Raw genomic sequence first — 16525 nt, forward strand, 5'->3', positions numbered from 1 at the left:
ACTTAAAGAAGAGTAGGAATATAATGGAAGAGAAGTTCAAGAAGCAAATCGAAGGGCCAGAGACCCGAAGCTGTGGCTGACTGTAGTGTGGCAAAGGGAATTAACGAAGCTTATGGCTTTAATGGGGGGGATACGGAGTGAACTGGATTATAGAGATAGTGATCATAGAAAAGCGCGAGGATATGAATTTTTAGTTTTGCATGTCCGGCACAATGTATATTCAGAATAGGTAAGTAAATCCATGTAAAAGAGATTGTAGAGTTATCTCCCTTAATGATCCAGATTCCCACCTGTTGAGAGGGTAAAGGAAATCACAATGTGTATGAAAATAAATTGGGAAAGAATGGTGAAGATCGAGTTGTTATGGGCCATGTCAGGAAGCGAGAAATGGGACAGTACAGGACAGGAACACACTCTTTATCTCAAAATGTCTGTGCCGAATATGATGCCACGTTAGTCTCCTCTCCCTGCACGTGATTCACATCCTCCATTCCCTACCTATCAATGTGCCTATCAAAAAGTCTCTTCAACGCCATTATTGTACATGCTTCTGCCATCACTTCTGTCAGTACGTTCCAGGCATCCACCACTCACTGTGTAAAACAACGTCCCACATATTTCCTTTAAACTTTCCCCCTCGGACCTTAAAGTTATGCCTTCTAGGCTATGATATTTCCACGCTAGGAAAAAGATTGTGATGTCTACCCTACCTATTCCTCTCATGATTTTATAGACCTCTATCAGGTCTCCCCTCTACTTCCAGCTCTTCAGGGAAAACAATCCCGTTTTTCCAATCTCTTTATAGCTAATACCATCCAATCCGGGCACCATTCCAGTAAACCTCTTTGCACCATCTCCAAAACCCCCACAACCTTCCTACAATGGGTTGACTAGAACTGCAGACAATACTCCAAATAATAATAATCATATCATATCATATATATACAGCGCGGAAACAGGCCTTTTCGGCCCACCAAGTCCGCGCCGCCCAGCGATCCCCGTACATTAACACTATCCTACACCCACTAGGGACAATTTTTTACATTTACCCAGCCAATTAACCTACAAACCTGTACGTCTTTGGAGTGTGGGAGGAAACCGAAGATCTCGGAGAAAACCCACGCAGGTCACGGGGAGAACGTACAAACTCCTTACAGTGCAGCACCCGTAGTCAGGATCGAACCTGAGTCTCCGGTGCTGCATTCGCTGTAAAGCAGCAACTCTACCGCTGCGCTACCGTGCCGCCCTCCTGAGGAAATGCCAGCAGGTGCCAAAAGAGGAATTAAAAAGCATGACCTTGAGGTGAACAGTCTTGAGATTATGTACAGAATAGGAATGTTAATATTTTACAAAAGGATTGAGGTAGGAAAGAGATTTTTTTCATCGGACATTATGAGACCGTGAATGTTGTAATGGGCTTTGTTTGAACCAGGTTTAAGGATAAATAGGGATGGTAAAAGGACTTCAAACCAGTAATGCGATGAGGGAATGGTTTTTGCACAATCAAAAATATAGGCACTCCCCAACTTGCATAATAGGCAACTTACGTAAACTCGCACTTACGTTAGCGATTCTTTAAGGCTACTGCTTTATTTCGGAGTTGTGCATTTTGGTGGTTCCGGTAGCGGTGTCCGAGCAGCCGTTTCTGTAAACCAGTCTGTTGTTCTCGTGGGAGCTCCCCCGTGGTGTCCACATAGGAGTGGAAGCTCCCTCATGGTCTCCATCTGGGAGCTCCCCCGTGGTGTCCACATAGGAGTGAGAGCTGCCCATGGTCTCCATCTGGGAGCTTCCCAGTGGTGTCCTTATTGGAGAGGGAGCTCCCCCATGGTCTCCATCTGGGAGCTCCCCCATGGTGTCCTCATAGGAGTGGGAGCTGCCCTTGGTCTCCATCTGGGAGCTTCCCAGTGGTGTCCTCATTGGAGAGGGAGCTCCCCCATGGTCTCCATCTGGGACCTCCCCTGTGGTGTCCCCATATAAGGTATCGGAGCAGAATTAGACCATTTGGCCCATCAAGTCCACTCCGCCATTCAATCATGGCTGATCTATCTCCCCCTCCTATCCCCATTCCCCTGCCTTCTCCCCATAACCTCTGACACACGTACAAATCAAGAATCTTATCTATCTCTGCCTTAAAAATATCCACGTCGGAGCTCCCACGTGGTCTCCGTGTCGAATAGTAAATTTACACGTGCGCAGTAGCACTTCCTTTTCTGACTTGGGTAATGTCTGACTTACGCAAGGGTCCCTTACGTAAGCCATGGAGCGTCTGCAGTTGGAAGATTAAAGAAGGAACGAGAACAAAGCCCATGTTATTAAAAGTGTAAAATGCAATCTAAATACTAAAGGGTCAGGAATAAATAATAGTAACAACAGAATGAAAGATGAAAATTTGAGTATGTATTTAAAAGTATTAGCAGAAAAGGAGGTCTGTCCTGCAGTCAAGTCTATGCACTCAAGTATGAGGCATATTAAAAAAAGTGAAATGCAAAAAAAATGATATGGAAATGAAAAGTTAAATTAAGGTAGAAGATGACTGCAGTCTGATTACGTTGGGAGATAAATATTCCAAGTTATAAAATTTGCAACGGGTTAGGAGTATTGAAATAGAATACAGACACTCCCACAAGGTGGCGCAGCGGTAGAGTTGCTGCCTCACAGCGCCAGAGACCCAGGTTCAATCCTGATTAAGGGTGCTGTCTGTATGAAGTTTATACTTTCTCCCCATGACCTCCGGGTTTTCTCCGGGATCTCCATTTTTCCCCCACACTCCAAAGATGTACAGGTGTGTAGGCTAATTTTCTTGGTGCAATTGCAAATTGTTCCTAATGTATGTCGGATAGTGTTACTGCGCGGGGATCGCTGGTCGGCGCAGACTCGGTGGGCTGAAGGGCCTGTTTCCGCGCTATATCTCTAAACTAAACTGAACTTTAATAACTCCCCGTAAACCCTTACGCAAGTCAGAATTTATGCACGTCGGAATAACAGGAACAAAGTAGAAATGAAAAAACGCAGATGTTGGTTAATACACAAAACGATACAAATTGCTGGAGTAACTCAGCAGGTCAGGCAGCATCTCCGGAGCACATGGATAGGTGACATTTTGGGTGGGAACCCTTCTTCAGACCGATTCAGTTCGCTGAGTTATTCCAGCACTTTGTATCGTTTCACCTTAAAACTAGGCCCCAATGGCGCTGGTCTGCACCACCGAGACCTTCATCAGGTGCCTCAAGGTCTGGTTGATGCAGCTGTTGTTACGGCTCACGTTGTAGCACCTGACTGACAGCACTTTCTTCAGGCCGCCCCCAACAACAGGGCGCACTCTGTGTACCTCTCACCGACTGCCGCTTCTTCCTGTCGGCCCTCGTTTTGTCCACTCCACCACTCCCCCCTCCACCGCCGCCACCTCTTCCTTCTTCCCGGAGTCGAGGTGGAAGGTGCCGGCGACTGCGGGGAGGGAGGAGGCGGTGGGGGAGTGGACAAAGCGTTGGGAGCAGGAGGAGGAGGAGGTGGCGGTGGGGGTGGGGGAGAGGATAGACCGACGGGAAGAAGCGGCAGCTGGTGGGAGGGGAGGGAGCCCCACAGTGAATGAGTGCGTCCTGTCTGTGGCGGCCCAAAGAAAACACTGTCGGCTGGGGGCTACCATATGGGCCGCAACAGCAGCCGTGTCCGCTGGAAAACAAGAGCTCGCTGGTGCAAGTTGTGAAAAATGTCGACGACTTGTCCGGGAATTGCTCTCCACCGCATCCCTCGTTTTCACTCGCCTTCCCAGTGTGGCACCAACATTGGCCAAAACTGGAAGAGCAATGAGCCCAGGCGATGCTTTTATATCTTTGAAGCTGACGGGAAGCCCTCGCCACCCTCCTGTTGCTATATAACACAGGTTTCATTTCACTGCACATCATGTATGTGTATGTGACAAATAAACTTGACTTGGACTTCACTTGTCATTAGGGAAATGGGACCACCTATTGTCAATTACTATTCTCCGTCATGTTACATTCCCAGTGTGAGCTAAATTAGAGTAATTTGAGTTCTATGATTGGGGCAGAAATCTGATTTACACTTCTGACATAATCAGAGCATGCAACCAGAAGACATCCTGCATCCTGAGAATGAAAGTGTAAGCACTGATTGAGCATGAGGTGCACCCAGAAAATAATTTTACTGAACTTTACATATTTCCTTTTGTGAACTAACCATTGGTCTTGATCACAGCATTCTGATGTGAAAAATAACATGCTGCTTAATCAACGTTGCCTCCACTTCAGAACATGCATGTCTTTCAACATCAATGAAGTTAAGAACAACTAACTGCATTTATATGGAAGTTTAAATATTGCTAAGTGTTTAATGATGCTTTGTATGGGTCAGAATTAGACTAATATTGATGCCAGGAAAGTTTTAAGGAGTAATGTGATTGTGGTATGATGGAGAGATGGGGAAGGAAATTTTGTACCTAGATGGTAAAGTCACAGCTGTGAATTATGTGGAGAAGGATGGATAAGTCAGAATTTTGTACTTTTGCATCCGACTTAAACACTCAGATTCCATTATTATTCCACAGCCCTTTGTTATTTCTCATAACTACTTTAGATAAGTGTTTATACTATTGACAACAGGAAATATATATGGGTTCCCAGCTATTGTTGTAGACTGGAATCTAGAAATTAAAATCTAACAAACACGGGGCATGGATTCCAAGAGTAAAAGTTTTGATGGTCAAATTCTGTTTGTTCATTTTAATTGAATCTTTATGAATATGTCTCAGAGAAATCAAAATGTAAACAAAAGTAATGTAATCGATGTGATTTCACTAGATTTCCAAAGGTGTGTAGGGAAATAACTGCAGATGCTGGTACAAATCAAAGGTATCACAAAATGCTGGAGTAACTTAGCAGGTCAGGCAGCATCTAGGAGAGAAGGAATGGGTGAAGTTTCAGGTCGAGACCCGAAGAAGGGTCTCGACCCGAAGAAGGGTCTCGACCCGAAACGTCACCCATTCCCTCTTTCCTAGATGCTGTCTGACCTGCTGAGTTACTCCAGCATTTTGAGATTTTCAAAGGTTGTCATTTGGATATCACGTATAGAGACCAGTGATAATGTCAGAATGTACAAGATGCAACAAGTAACAGAATGGATAACTAACTAAGAAGTATGAAAAATTGTATAATAAGTAACCATTCAGAGTGGTATAATTTTGGAAGTGAAGATGCCTCAAGATTGGCTCTAGATTGACTATTATTCACAATCAATTTTATTGATTTAATCTTCAAAATTGAAAATATAATTTCAAAATGTGCTAATAACACCACTTGGGAAGCAGACTCAGTTCTAAGCAGGACCTGGCAGAAAATGTAAAGAAATATAGATAAGAGAGTGGGCAAAGATCGGGCAAATGTAATATAATGAGTAAATGTAAAACTGCCCATTTTGACGTGATAAAATACAAAAATGCCTCTTGTCTAAATGGTGAAAGATTGCAGTACTCGGAGATACAGAAATATCTGGGAGTCCAATTGCATAATTTACAAAAATATATATATAGATACTGCAAATAATCAGGAAAGCTAACTGAATATTATTGTTTATTATTAATCAATACAAGCAGAGAGAGTTATGCTTCAGTTATATACGGCAGAGGTAAGACTCCATTTGGATTGTAAAACTTAAGGCCTTTGTAGCTGAAGGTGCAATGGAAATGGCATCCACTTTACTGATGTTCACTGGAGAAGCATATTGCGTTGGGTATAGCGCATTCATCCTGTCTAGCCAGTGAGAGATAGAGAAACTTATCTAAACAAACTATAGAAAGATGTAGAAGTAGTAGAGTTGTCGTAGAGGATGACTTTAACTTCCCAGCTATTGACTGGGATTTTGCTAATGCAAAAGGCTTAGATGGGGGAGAATGTGTTGCTAATGCAAAAGGCTTAGATGGGGGAGAATGTGTTGGGTGTATCCAAGAGGGTTTCCTAAAACATTATGTGGATAGTTCAACCAAAGGATAGTTCCTTTATTGGGCAAAGGGCTTGGCTTGGTCAGTGAAAAAGCATTTTGGGAACAGTGTTCACAACTCCATGGGTTTTAAGATAGTTATGAATAAGGATGAGTACAAAATTGGGGTAAGGCCGATTACAACATGAAGATGGGTCATTGACCCGAAACGTCACCTATTGCTTCTCTCCAGAGAAGCTGCCTGTCCCGCTGAGTTACTCCAGCATTTTGTGTCTACCTTACAACATTATAAGTAAGGAGCTCGAGAGAGTGAATTGGGAGTAACTGTTATTGGATAGGTCCAACATCAGATATGTGAGAGTCGTTTAAGAACCAGCTGATCAGAGTTGAGGACTGCCATGTTCCAGTAAAGGATGGCAAGGTAGGGGAACCTTGGATGACCAGAGAGGTTGTACATTTGGTCAAAAAGAAAAGGGTAGCATGTGTAAGATTTAGAAAGATGAAATCAGTCAGAGCCTTTGAGGAATATAAAGCAAGCAGGAAAACATACAATTAGAAGGGCCAAGAGGAGCAATGAGATGTCATTGTAAATTGAATTAAAGAAACTCTGAAGCCTTTTTTAAGTACATGGTAATCAGGGAGAAGGTTGGACCACTCAAAGATAAAGGAAGGAATACTAATATGCAAAGGCTGTTTGAGATCAAGGAGGAGATGCTGGGTGTCTTGAAACGCATTAAGGTGGATAAATGTCAAGAATCTGATGGGATTGATCCCAGGTTACTGAGAGAGGCAAGAGAAGAGAAGGCAGAGGCTTTGACAAAGATCTTTGTATCCTCTCGTGCCGTAGGCAGGTCCAGGAGAGTAGCCAGTGTTCTTTGCCTAGAAAGGGGAGTAGAGATAATCCAGAAAATTATCGGCTGCCAAGCCTCACAATCAAAGACTACATGATTACAATCAAGCCAATAGATGCAGCGGAGATGGAGACTTAAGAATAGGGGATAGCCTGTGTGCAAGAACCAGGGTGGGAGGAAGTGTAGTCGAAATAACTGGGAGTCAGTAGGTTTGTAGTTAATGTTAGATGGAGACAGAGAGATCAAGAAAGAGGTGTCAGAGATAGTCCAAATTAATTTGAGGGCAGGGTGAAAGTTAGTGATAAAGTTAATGGAAGCAACAAGTCCGCACGGGTGCAGAAGGCAGCACCAGCACAGTCATTGATGTAGCAGAGAAAGAGTTAGAGAATGGTGCCAGTGTACGTTTAGAACAAGGGCTGTTTGACATCCATGCCTACATCTTTAACCTGGAGAAAGTGAGAGGAGTCGAATGAGAAGTTGGTGAGGGTGAGGCCAAGTTCCACTAGGCAGAGGAGAGCATCAGTTGAGGGAAATAGTTACAGTTTTGAAGAGTGAGAGTTTAAGCACTTTTCCATTTATTTCTGAATTACAGAGAGCTTCTTGCATGGAACAAGAGTCCCTGCAAAACTTGCTTTTGATACCTCTCTATAGCCCCATCAAACATGTACAACACTTGTGTCACCAAACCTGCAATAAAAAGCCCATGTATGTTAACAGTCCTTGTTGCCTCTTTATCACACCATTAATGACATCTTCATGATGCGTTCTTTGTTATTTTTATACATACAGCCAGTGCTGTGTAACTGTTGGTTGTGGTTTTGCATATAATCATTACACTGCAAAATCCTGCAATAAATTATCAGCTAGACAATGGAAACATGAAGATTTCCTTCCCTTACTGATATTAGTGAAAAAAAATGAATTTTATGAGTCTAATTATTTTTTGATCACTGCTACTTTATGATGTTTATTTCTAACTTTAGATTATCTAATTATTAAATTTGAATTCCCCAACTCCATGATGGAAATTTAACTCGTGTTTCTGGATCAATGGTCCAGAACTCTGCTTACTATGTAACAATTATCTTTCCTGTACTCCCTTTACACTGCACCATGTATTTTTCTTTGAAATTTTTTGATACCATTAAAAACGGTACGGTGGCACGGTGGCGCAGCGGTAGAGTTGCTGTCTTACAGCGAATGCAGCGCCGGAGACTCAGGTTCGATCCTGACTAAGGGCGCCGTCTGTACGGAGTTTGTACGTTCTCCCCGTGACCTGCGTGGGTTTTCTCCAAGATCTTCGGTTTCCTCCCACACTCCAAAGACGTACAGGTATGTAGGTTAATTGACTGGGTAAATGTAAAAATTGTCCCGAGTATGTGTAGGATAGTGTTAATGTGCGGGGATCGCTGGGCGGCGCGGACCCGGTGGGCCGAAGGGCCTGTTTCCGCGCTGTATATCTAAATCTAAAAAAAAAAGTTATTGATTACTCTCTTATACCGTACAGTACTTAGAGATGTATTCCATAATTTTTTACATTACATACTATAGATGTAAAAATCAACAACATAGGCTGGAGGTTCCACGAGCTTAATTTAGTCAAATAGCATAAAAGATCAAGGAATTTCAAAAGCAAGTTGAATTAATTTAAAATATAACCCATTGCAGTAATAGCCACAGCCAAAATTAAATGAACCAGCCTAAATTAATTTCCTGCCATGTGGGATTTCAAGAAAACTTAAAATATAGGTGCGTGTGTCGTGGACGAACAAGGATGTAAATAGACCTCTTGTAATATTCCAAAAATTTACAAGGAAATCAATTAGTCTTTTAAATATGTGTTACTGGCAGATAATGAATTGGGCACTTAGATTTAAATACTTAATATTTTAATATAAATTCACGTTCAGCTGCACTGAAGAAGCAGCAACATGTTACTAGAATTAAGTCCTTTAGCTCCATTTTGAATAGAATTTTTTCATAGTTTGTGCGCTAAAACATGTTTACACACATTGAATTTACAAAAGATTTTGTTTTGTTATGCATGGATGAGTTTGAGCGAAAGATAAACAAAGGTCTTCAAGAAACCAGCATAGCTTTGATTGCAATTTTTGCACACATTTGTTGGCCAAAGCTGAACTTCTTGGACAATATGTATTTGGTAATAGATGCTGAATCAGATTGGTTTGAAAAATATTGGTTTGAAAAATATAAGTTGACATTCATGAAAATGAAATCCATTGGCCAACCTGATCTCCCGGTGGCTGAGCACTTCAACTCCCCCTCCCACTCCCAGTCCGACCTTTCTGTCATGGGCCTCCTCCAGTGCCTCAGTGAGGCCCACCGGAAATTGGAGGAACAGCACCTCATATTTCGCTTGGGCAGCTTGCAACCCAGCGGTATGAACATTGACTTCTCCAACTTTAGATAGTTCCTCTGTCCTTCTCTTCCCCTCCCCCTTCCCAGTTCTCTCCTCTGTCTCCACCTATATCCTTCCTTTGTCCCGCCCCCCTTGACATCAGTCAGAAGAAGGGCCTCGACCCAAAACGTCACCCATTCCTTCTCTCCCGAGATGCTGCCTGACCTGCTGAGTTACTCCAGCATTTTGTGAATAAATACCTTCGATTTGTACCAGCATCTGCAGTTATTTTCTTATAAATGGTGGTGATATTTTGTCTTGATTCTAATTGTTAAATTGTTTAAAATGATGACTGGGCAATGACTGGACTGGGCATGGTTTTAGTGTTTCCAAGAACAAATCCTCATAAATAGTTTTTAAGGTCAGTTCATTTCAAACTCTAAAAGTTGTGTGTTTTTCTTCACTTATCAATAGAGAAATAGACCTGTACACAGGGTACACCACGCGCAGCATCCTCTGTATGCCTATCGTCAGCCGAGGGGTTGTCATTGGTGTTGTACAAATGGTGAACAAAATGAGTGGACATGCCTTTACTCAAACAGATGAGAAAAACTTTAAACTGTTTGCAGTTTTCTGTGCTTTGGCTTTACACTGTGCAAATGTAAGTAACTTAAGTAATGTCTACACTAATGTTCAAATACTATAAACCATTCCAGTTATTTATCTTTTTTTTTTTTTTTATTTCAATGTGTATATGTGCATGTAAAATACTGTGCAAATTGCTTGGATTTCTAATTGTGAATTCTAGCGTCCTGGTTTCATAGCTCCTAAATTACTTGGGGCTGAAGGAATAATTGTACTATTCACAAGCTTTGCCCACTGTTATCCATCAAGAGCATCTTTTGAGTTGTGAACACATCTTACTTTTCCAACCATGAATTTCAGAGATATGAAAACATTATGCTTCAGCCCGAGGTCCCAACATGTACAACAATGTGGTTTTGTATTGTTATTTTCAAATGGTATGCCAGTATGCAATTTGGAATTCATTCGACTCTGCAAAGGCTGGGGATTGGATTGGTGCAGGCATGAGGTTAATAATTGTTAAGTATGCTGTAGATTTGAATCATCTTGATGGCGGCACGGTGGCGCAGCGTTAGAGTTGCTGCCTTACAGCGAATGCAGCGCCGTCGACTCAGGTTCGATCCTGACTACGGGTGCTGTCTGTACGGAGTTTGTATGTTCTCCCCGTGACCTGCGTGGGTTTTCTCCGAGATCTTCAGTTTCCTCCCACACTCCAAAGACGTACAGGTTTGTAGGTTAATTGGCTGGGCAAATGAAAAATTGTCCCTAGTAGGATCGTGTTAATGTGTGGGGATCGTTGGGCGGCGCGGACCCGGTGGGCCGAAGGGCCTGTTTCTGCGCTGTATCTCTAAATCTAAATCTTCCATGTTTGTAAGTATCCTATTTTGGAGTTGTTTCAAACTATCCACATCATTAGAAACAACGAAAGAAAAAGTACTGGAAATCTGAAATTAAAACAGATTTCAAAAAACTTGTGTAGATCAGAAAACATTTGAGAGAAGAATAAGTTAATATTTCATCCAATTTTCAATAAAAGGATATAATGGCAAAAACCATTTTTCATTGATAGAGCTTCTGCTTTGATTTCAGAACTTTCTGTTTTTGGTGTTTTCAGCATAAGTACGAACAACAAAAATAGTTATTTCTTCATAATGTTGCTTATGTAGATTTTATTCTATGTTTTTTGTAACAAATACATCCATCACTAATATTTCACATTGCAGTATCATATGACAGCCAAATTATTCAACGTCTTTAATATTTAGACTTTAATTTAACAATTATATCTCAAACCTTATATATTGGAATATTGCCACAATATCCATTACATTTGAAGATGTGATTCTTAATTTTACATGTCATGAAATGTAACAACATGACATTTCTGACGTTGAAACATATTGCAAATGTTGAGTGTTTTTGAAATCCTGACAAATGGTAAACACTAAAGGAAAACTTGCAAAATTTAGAACAAAAATTTGAAATATGCTTTCTCTGTGTAGTTCTCCTGTTTTGTTCGGCTCTCTCAATCATTCTACATTTCCCTGTCATGTGTGATTCTTGTTTAGTATGTTATTCATTCATTTAGTATATGGCTCCTCTCCCTCATTCATCCAGTTGTTGCATGGTTTACTCCTGCCGATGTCTTGGTCTTCCTCTTAGTGGAGTGCAGGTCCAATTTTGTCAGAGCCCAGTTCTATTGGTTCTCCTTCAGTCAGTAATGACGCTCCATCTTGAACAATACGTAGCTCTCATAAATGCCTAGCAAATAGTTCTTGTCAATACTGTAGCTTTATTCACAAAATGCTGGAGTAACTCAGCAGGTCAGGCAGCATCTCGGGAGAGAAGGAATGGGTGACGTTTCGGGTCGAGACCCTTCTTCAGACTGATGTCAGGGGGGCGGGACAAAGGAAGGATATAGGTGGAGACAGGAAGATAGAGGGAGATCTGGGAAGGAGGAGGGGAGGGGAGGGACAGAGGAACTATCTAAAGTTGGAGAAGTCGATGTTCATACCACTGGGTTGCAAACTGCCCAGGCGAAATATGAGGTGCTGTTCCTCCAATTTCCGGTGGGCCTCACTATGGCACTGGAGGAGGCCCATGACAGAAAGGTCAGACTGGGAATGGGAGGGGGAGTTGAAGTGCTCGGCCACCGTACTGTAGCTTTCTTCCTTTGAAATTATGGTGCTGTTTGTACTCACGGCTTCGTGCACTATTTCACTCAAATAATATGTGCCTTTCTTCCCCCTCTCTCTTTGCCCCTCTCCCTCGCTTCTATCTCCCTCCCTTTCTCCTCTTCAACTCTCCCCATCTCCTCCTCTCTCCCCCTTCTCCCAGACTCCCACTTCAACTCTCTCTCTCTCTCTCTCTCTCTCTCTCTCTCTCTCTCTCTCTCTCTCTCTCTCTCTCTCTCTCTCTCTCTCTCTCTCTCTCTCTCTCTCTCTCTCTCTCTCTCTCCCCCTCCCCCTCCCTCTCCCTCTCTCTCTCTCTCTCTCTCTCTCCCTCTCCCCCTCCCCCTCCCTCTCCCTCTCCCTCTCCCTCTCTCTCTCTCTCTCTCTCTCTCTCTCTCTCTCTCTCTCTCTCTCTCTCTCTCTCTCTCTCTCTCTCTCTCTCTCTCTCTCTCCTCCCTCTTTAATGGACTGTTCTTTTTCCCAGATTTCTTCAATTAAAGTGTGCACCATTAAGTACTGCCAAATTTATTTGCTGTTTTTCTATTTATTTCCTCTGTCTTAAAAAAGCTCACTTCATAATCCACATCTGACTTTATCTATCCCCCTTCTGAAACTGTTCTTAAATTGTCAATCCCCAGCCAAGCTACCCACAGCATGGGCAAAAATTGATTCTGGCTCTGTCGAGATGCAACTTCAGCACTTTGTGAAGGTACCACATCCAGGATCAATTCCAATGCCCCAAAGATGAAAAGCCTTCTCATCACCTCACATCTTCAGATGGACATTTATCTACAACCTCTCCTTTATTTTGCTATTCACAATCCCGTGGCAAATGGTATTTATATAGAAATCACTGCCTTCTGATGTTCTGCATTGTAATCTCTTTACTCATTGCAATCTTTCTGCAGGATCCCATCCCTCTTTCTACTGTGTCATTTGTACTGACATGGATCAAAACTGGATGTTCATTCCCACCCCTCAGCTGCAAATGCCCAGTGAGTCCTTGACCCTCGCACCTGAGAGGCAATATACAAGAGAAGCATATCTGTAGCTGTGGAAAAGCCTTTGCTACATTGTCAATCATTGTAGCTTTGCTGACTTTTCATTCCCTACTCCATGTATTTTATTCACCTACCAAGTGGACCCGTTGGGCCCAAACCTCTCCTGCATTGGTGCAGCACCCTGCCCTCCCCCCCCCCCTCCCCTCTCTCCTCAACCCCCTCCCCCCTTCTCCCCCACTCCCTCCTTCTCCCCCAATCCCTCCCCTCCCCTCCTTTTAAATGTTAAAATATGAATAACTTTAAAAATATAAGACCGATTTCAATAAAAGTACTTGCATTATCACTAAAGTGACAATGGTGAGTCAGTTGGGCCTAAAATTGTCGCACTATCGTGTACCGTTTTGGCTGACGTTCAGTCACAAACAAGATAACAAACGAGAGTTTTAGTATATAGATGGTGCAATGGACATGATCTTGGCTGTACTCTGCATAGGAATGCGTTTTCTTCAGTATTTAGAGCTGAGCTGAAGATCGATTAGAGAGGATTGTGCAGTCACTGATAGGAGCAGAATTGGGCCATTCGGCCCATCAAGTCTATTCCACCGTTCAAACATGGTTGATCTATTTCTCCCTCCTAATCCCATTCTCCTGCCTTTTCCCCTTAACCCCTGACACCCGCACTGATCAAGAATCTATCTCTGCCTTTAAAATATCTACTGACTTGGCCTCCATGGCCTTCTGTGACAAAGAATTCCACAGATTCACCATCCTCTGACTAAAGAAATTCCTCTCGGTATGTAGATCAATCACCCAGTACCCCTTTGCTCACAATTTCCGTGTTATGTAGAATTCCTACATTTAACACCCATAAGTCCATTCTTTCTTTCACAACTGCATGGTTTCTTTACTCCAGATCACAAGGCCACTGATGACTGAGACTGGACTATCACCTCTCCAAATGAGGGTGGCAGTCATACACTTGGGTGATTTTTGCATGTGCTGCTCCATGAAGGTAGCCGCTCCTTTTGCTGCATGCCTCTGGCAATCAAAGTACTTCTAGCCGCTCAGGAGTGCTCATCAACTGAAAGGACTTAATTCCATCAACTTGCAGATGTTGTTAAATCATTATTTTTTTTTAAGTACAGTAAATCCTCGTTTTAACAGAGCCCTTTGTAACAGATTTTGGTTACAGTGGATGAACCTGCCCACGCCACCCTAGTTCACACTGCCAACCGACGCTATCCCCCACCTCTATATACTACAACACTCGTTTGTTATCTTATTTGTGACTGAACTTCAGCCAAAACGGTACACGATAGCGCGACAATTATCGGCTCGCAAGGTGTACCAACGAGCTCTTTCACCCACCATATGATCTGTTTGAAGGGTCTGTTGTTGCCCCTGGGAACAGCACTTTCTTCAGGACGCCACCACTAACGTGGTCACTGTGGGGCCCCCTCCCCTCCCACTTATTGCTGCTTCTTTCGGTTGGACCTCCATTTCCACCACCTCCTCCTTCTCCCGTGGCTCTGCCCACTTGGCCTCTTCCTCCTTCTCCCCCGGAGTCACTGGCATACTCCACCGTGGAAGGTTGCAGCTACTGCGGGGACAAAGGAGGAGGAGGAGGCGGTGGTGGTGGAGCAGAGAATAGACAAAACGATGGGTGGGCGGGGAAGGAGCCCCGCAGTGACAAACGCCTCCTGTCGGTAGCAGCGGTCCAAGAAAGCGTGTCCTGTCGGGCTGCAACTACACTCAATGACTGAGGCCAGTCTATCGCCTATCTTATCGATGGTAGTAACTGTAGTGTGCAGCTTAAAGGGGAGGTGTATTCACTTGTGTGGTTGTGGCTTTTAATGCTTTATAGAGTGGCAATTCTTTCTATGGATGAAGACACTGTTGCAAAGGTGTGTAACAGCAAACCCCATTCGTTCGAGAAGGACATCTCCAAACTCTGCAAGCATGCTTACTATGGTTCAAGTGCCCAAAAGTGCGGTGCACATTCATTGTTGCTGCTTCAGGTGTTTGTTTGTCTGTGGCCCCTCTGGTACATTGTCGACCTCCAGCTGAGCAGAGTTTGGAGCATTGTGTGTGCTCCAATAAGAACTTGCCGTGACTGTCCTTTTGTCACATCCGCTTGTGCGTGCGAGTCACCGGATGAATAGATTAATCGATCCACTGAAGTGCGGATGACTACGGTGGCGCGGGACAGGCATAGGTCACGCGACAGTACATCTTCAGCATGGGTCACCTTCCCTTTTGAGGAGGAGTCTTTGTCCGGCTGCATGTCCTGTAGCATGGATGAAGGCCGTGTGGGAGACTAAAATCATAAATTAGAACAGTTAAGGATAGACAAGTGGGTTTCCTGAAATAGTATGTGGATAGTCCAACCTGAGAAGAGAACATACTGGATGTTGTGTTGAGAAACTAGCCTGGCCAGGTGACTGGAGTTTCAATGGAAGGGCATTTTATGGATTGTAATCGTAACTCCATAAGTTTTAAGATTGTTTTGATGTTTTGGATAAACCTGGACCTTGCGAGAAGGTACTCAAATGGAGTAAGGCGCATTACAACGTTAATATGCATGAGCTCGGGAGGGTGCATTGGGACTAAATGTTAAAGGCCAGTTGATTGACCGGCATGTTCCTATAAGGAGGAGGAATAAGGATGGCAAAGTAAGGGAACCTTTGGATGACTTTAGAGATTGTAAATTTGGTCAAAAAGAGAAAGGAAGGATATGGTTTAGGTTTAGTTATAGGTTTAGGTTCATTATTGTCATGTATCAAGGTATCATTGTCATGTAAAAGCTTTGTTTTGCCTGCTGTCCAAACAGATCAGATATTCAAGTACATTAGATAGAGTAAAGGGGAAGATACAGAGTGCGGAATATTGTTCTCAGCATTGTAACGCATTGGTTTAATTGACAGAGTCCAATGTCCACAATGGGGTAGAGGAGGATCGGACAGTAACCTAGTTTATGGAAGGATCATTCATACGCCTGACAAAAGAGGGGAAGTAGCTGTTCCTCAGTCTAACGTGCACGCTTTCAAGCTTCTGTACCTTCGACTGGACGGGAGCAGGCGGATGAAGCAATGAATGAAATGGGACGTCTTTGATAATGTTGGCTGTTTTTCCAACACAGCGTGAAATGTGGTTGGAGTTAATGGGATGTCTGCTCTGTGTGATGAACTAGGCCACATCCACACCTCTCTGCAATTTCTTGCTGTGAAAGGTTTGAGATGATGAAATCAGACAGAGCCTTTAAAGAATATAAAGCAATGAGGGAAGAACTCAAGCGGGCAATTTGAAGGGTCAAAAGGGCCCACGATATGGCTTTGGCGAGTTGGATTAAAGAAAATCCCAAGCCTTTTTATACGTAGTTTAAAAACAAAAGGGGTAAGCAGGAAGAAGGTAGAACTGCTGAAGGATAAAGGAGGGAATTTGTGCTTGGACTTGACGATGTAGGTGAGGTGCTAAACAAGTACTTTTCATCAGTATTCATCTAGGAGAAGGACATGGAGGACAGTGAGATCAGTGGGGAGAATACTAATATGCAAAGGCAGTTTGAGCTTAAGGAAGAACTGGTGAGGCTCTTAAAGAGCATTAAGG

The 16525-nt window shown here is 43.2% G+C and overlaps 1 protein-coding gene across 9 annotated transcripts in view; it reads left to right on the top strand.

Moving 5' to 3' along the window:
- The window catches only part of pde10a (phosphodiesterase 10A), a 354529-nt gene that overhangs the window by 278319 nt on the left and 59685 nt on the right, over positions 1 to 16525 (top strand). For all 9 annotated transcript variants that reach the window (XM_078405762.1, XM_078405766.1, XM_078405764.1 and 6 more), the window contains one exon: positions 9637 to 9823. In XM_078405762.1, coding sequence (XP_078261888.1) covers positions 9637 to 9823 — 187 coding nt within the window. The remainder of the gene's footprint in view (positions 1 to 9636; positions 9824 to 16525) is intronic.

Source organism: Rhinoraja longicauda, chromosome 9 (assembly GCF_053455715.1).
Source record: "Rhinoraja longicauda isolate Sanriku21f chromosome 9, sRhiLon1.1, whole genome shotgun sequence".
Taxonomy (NCBI): Eukaryota; Metazoa; Chordata; class Chondrichthyes; order Rajiformes; family Arhynchobatidae; genus Rhinoraja; species Rhinoraja longicauda.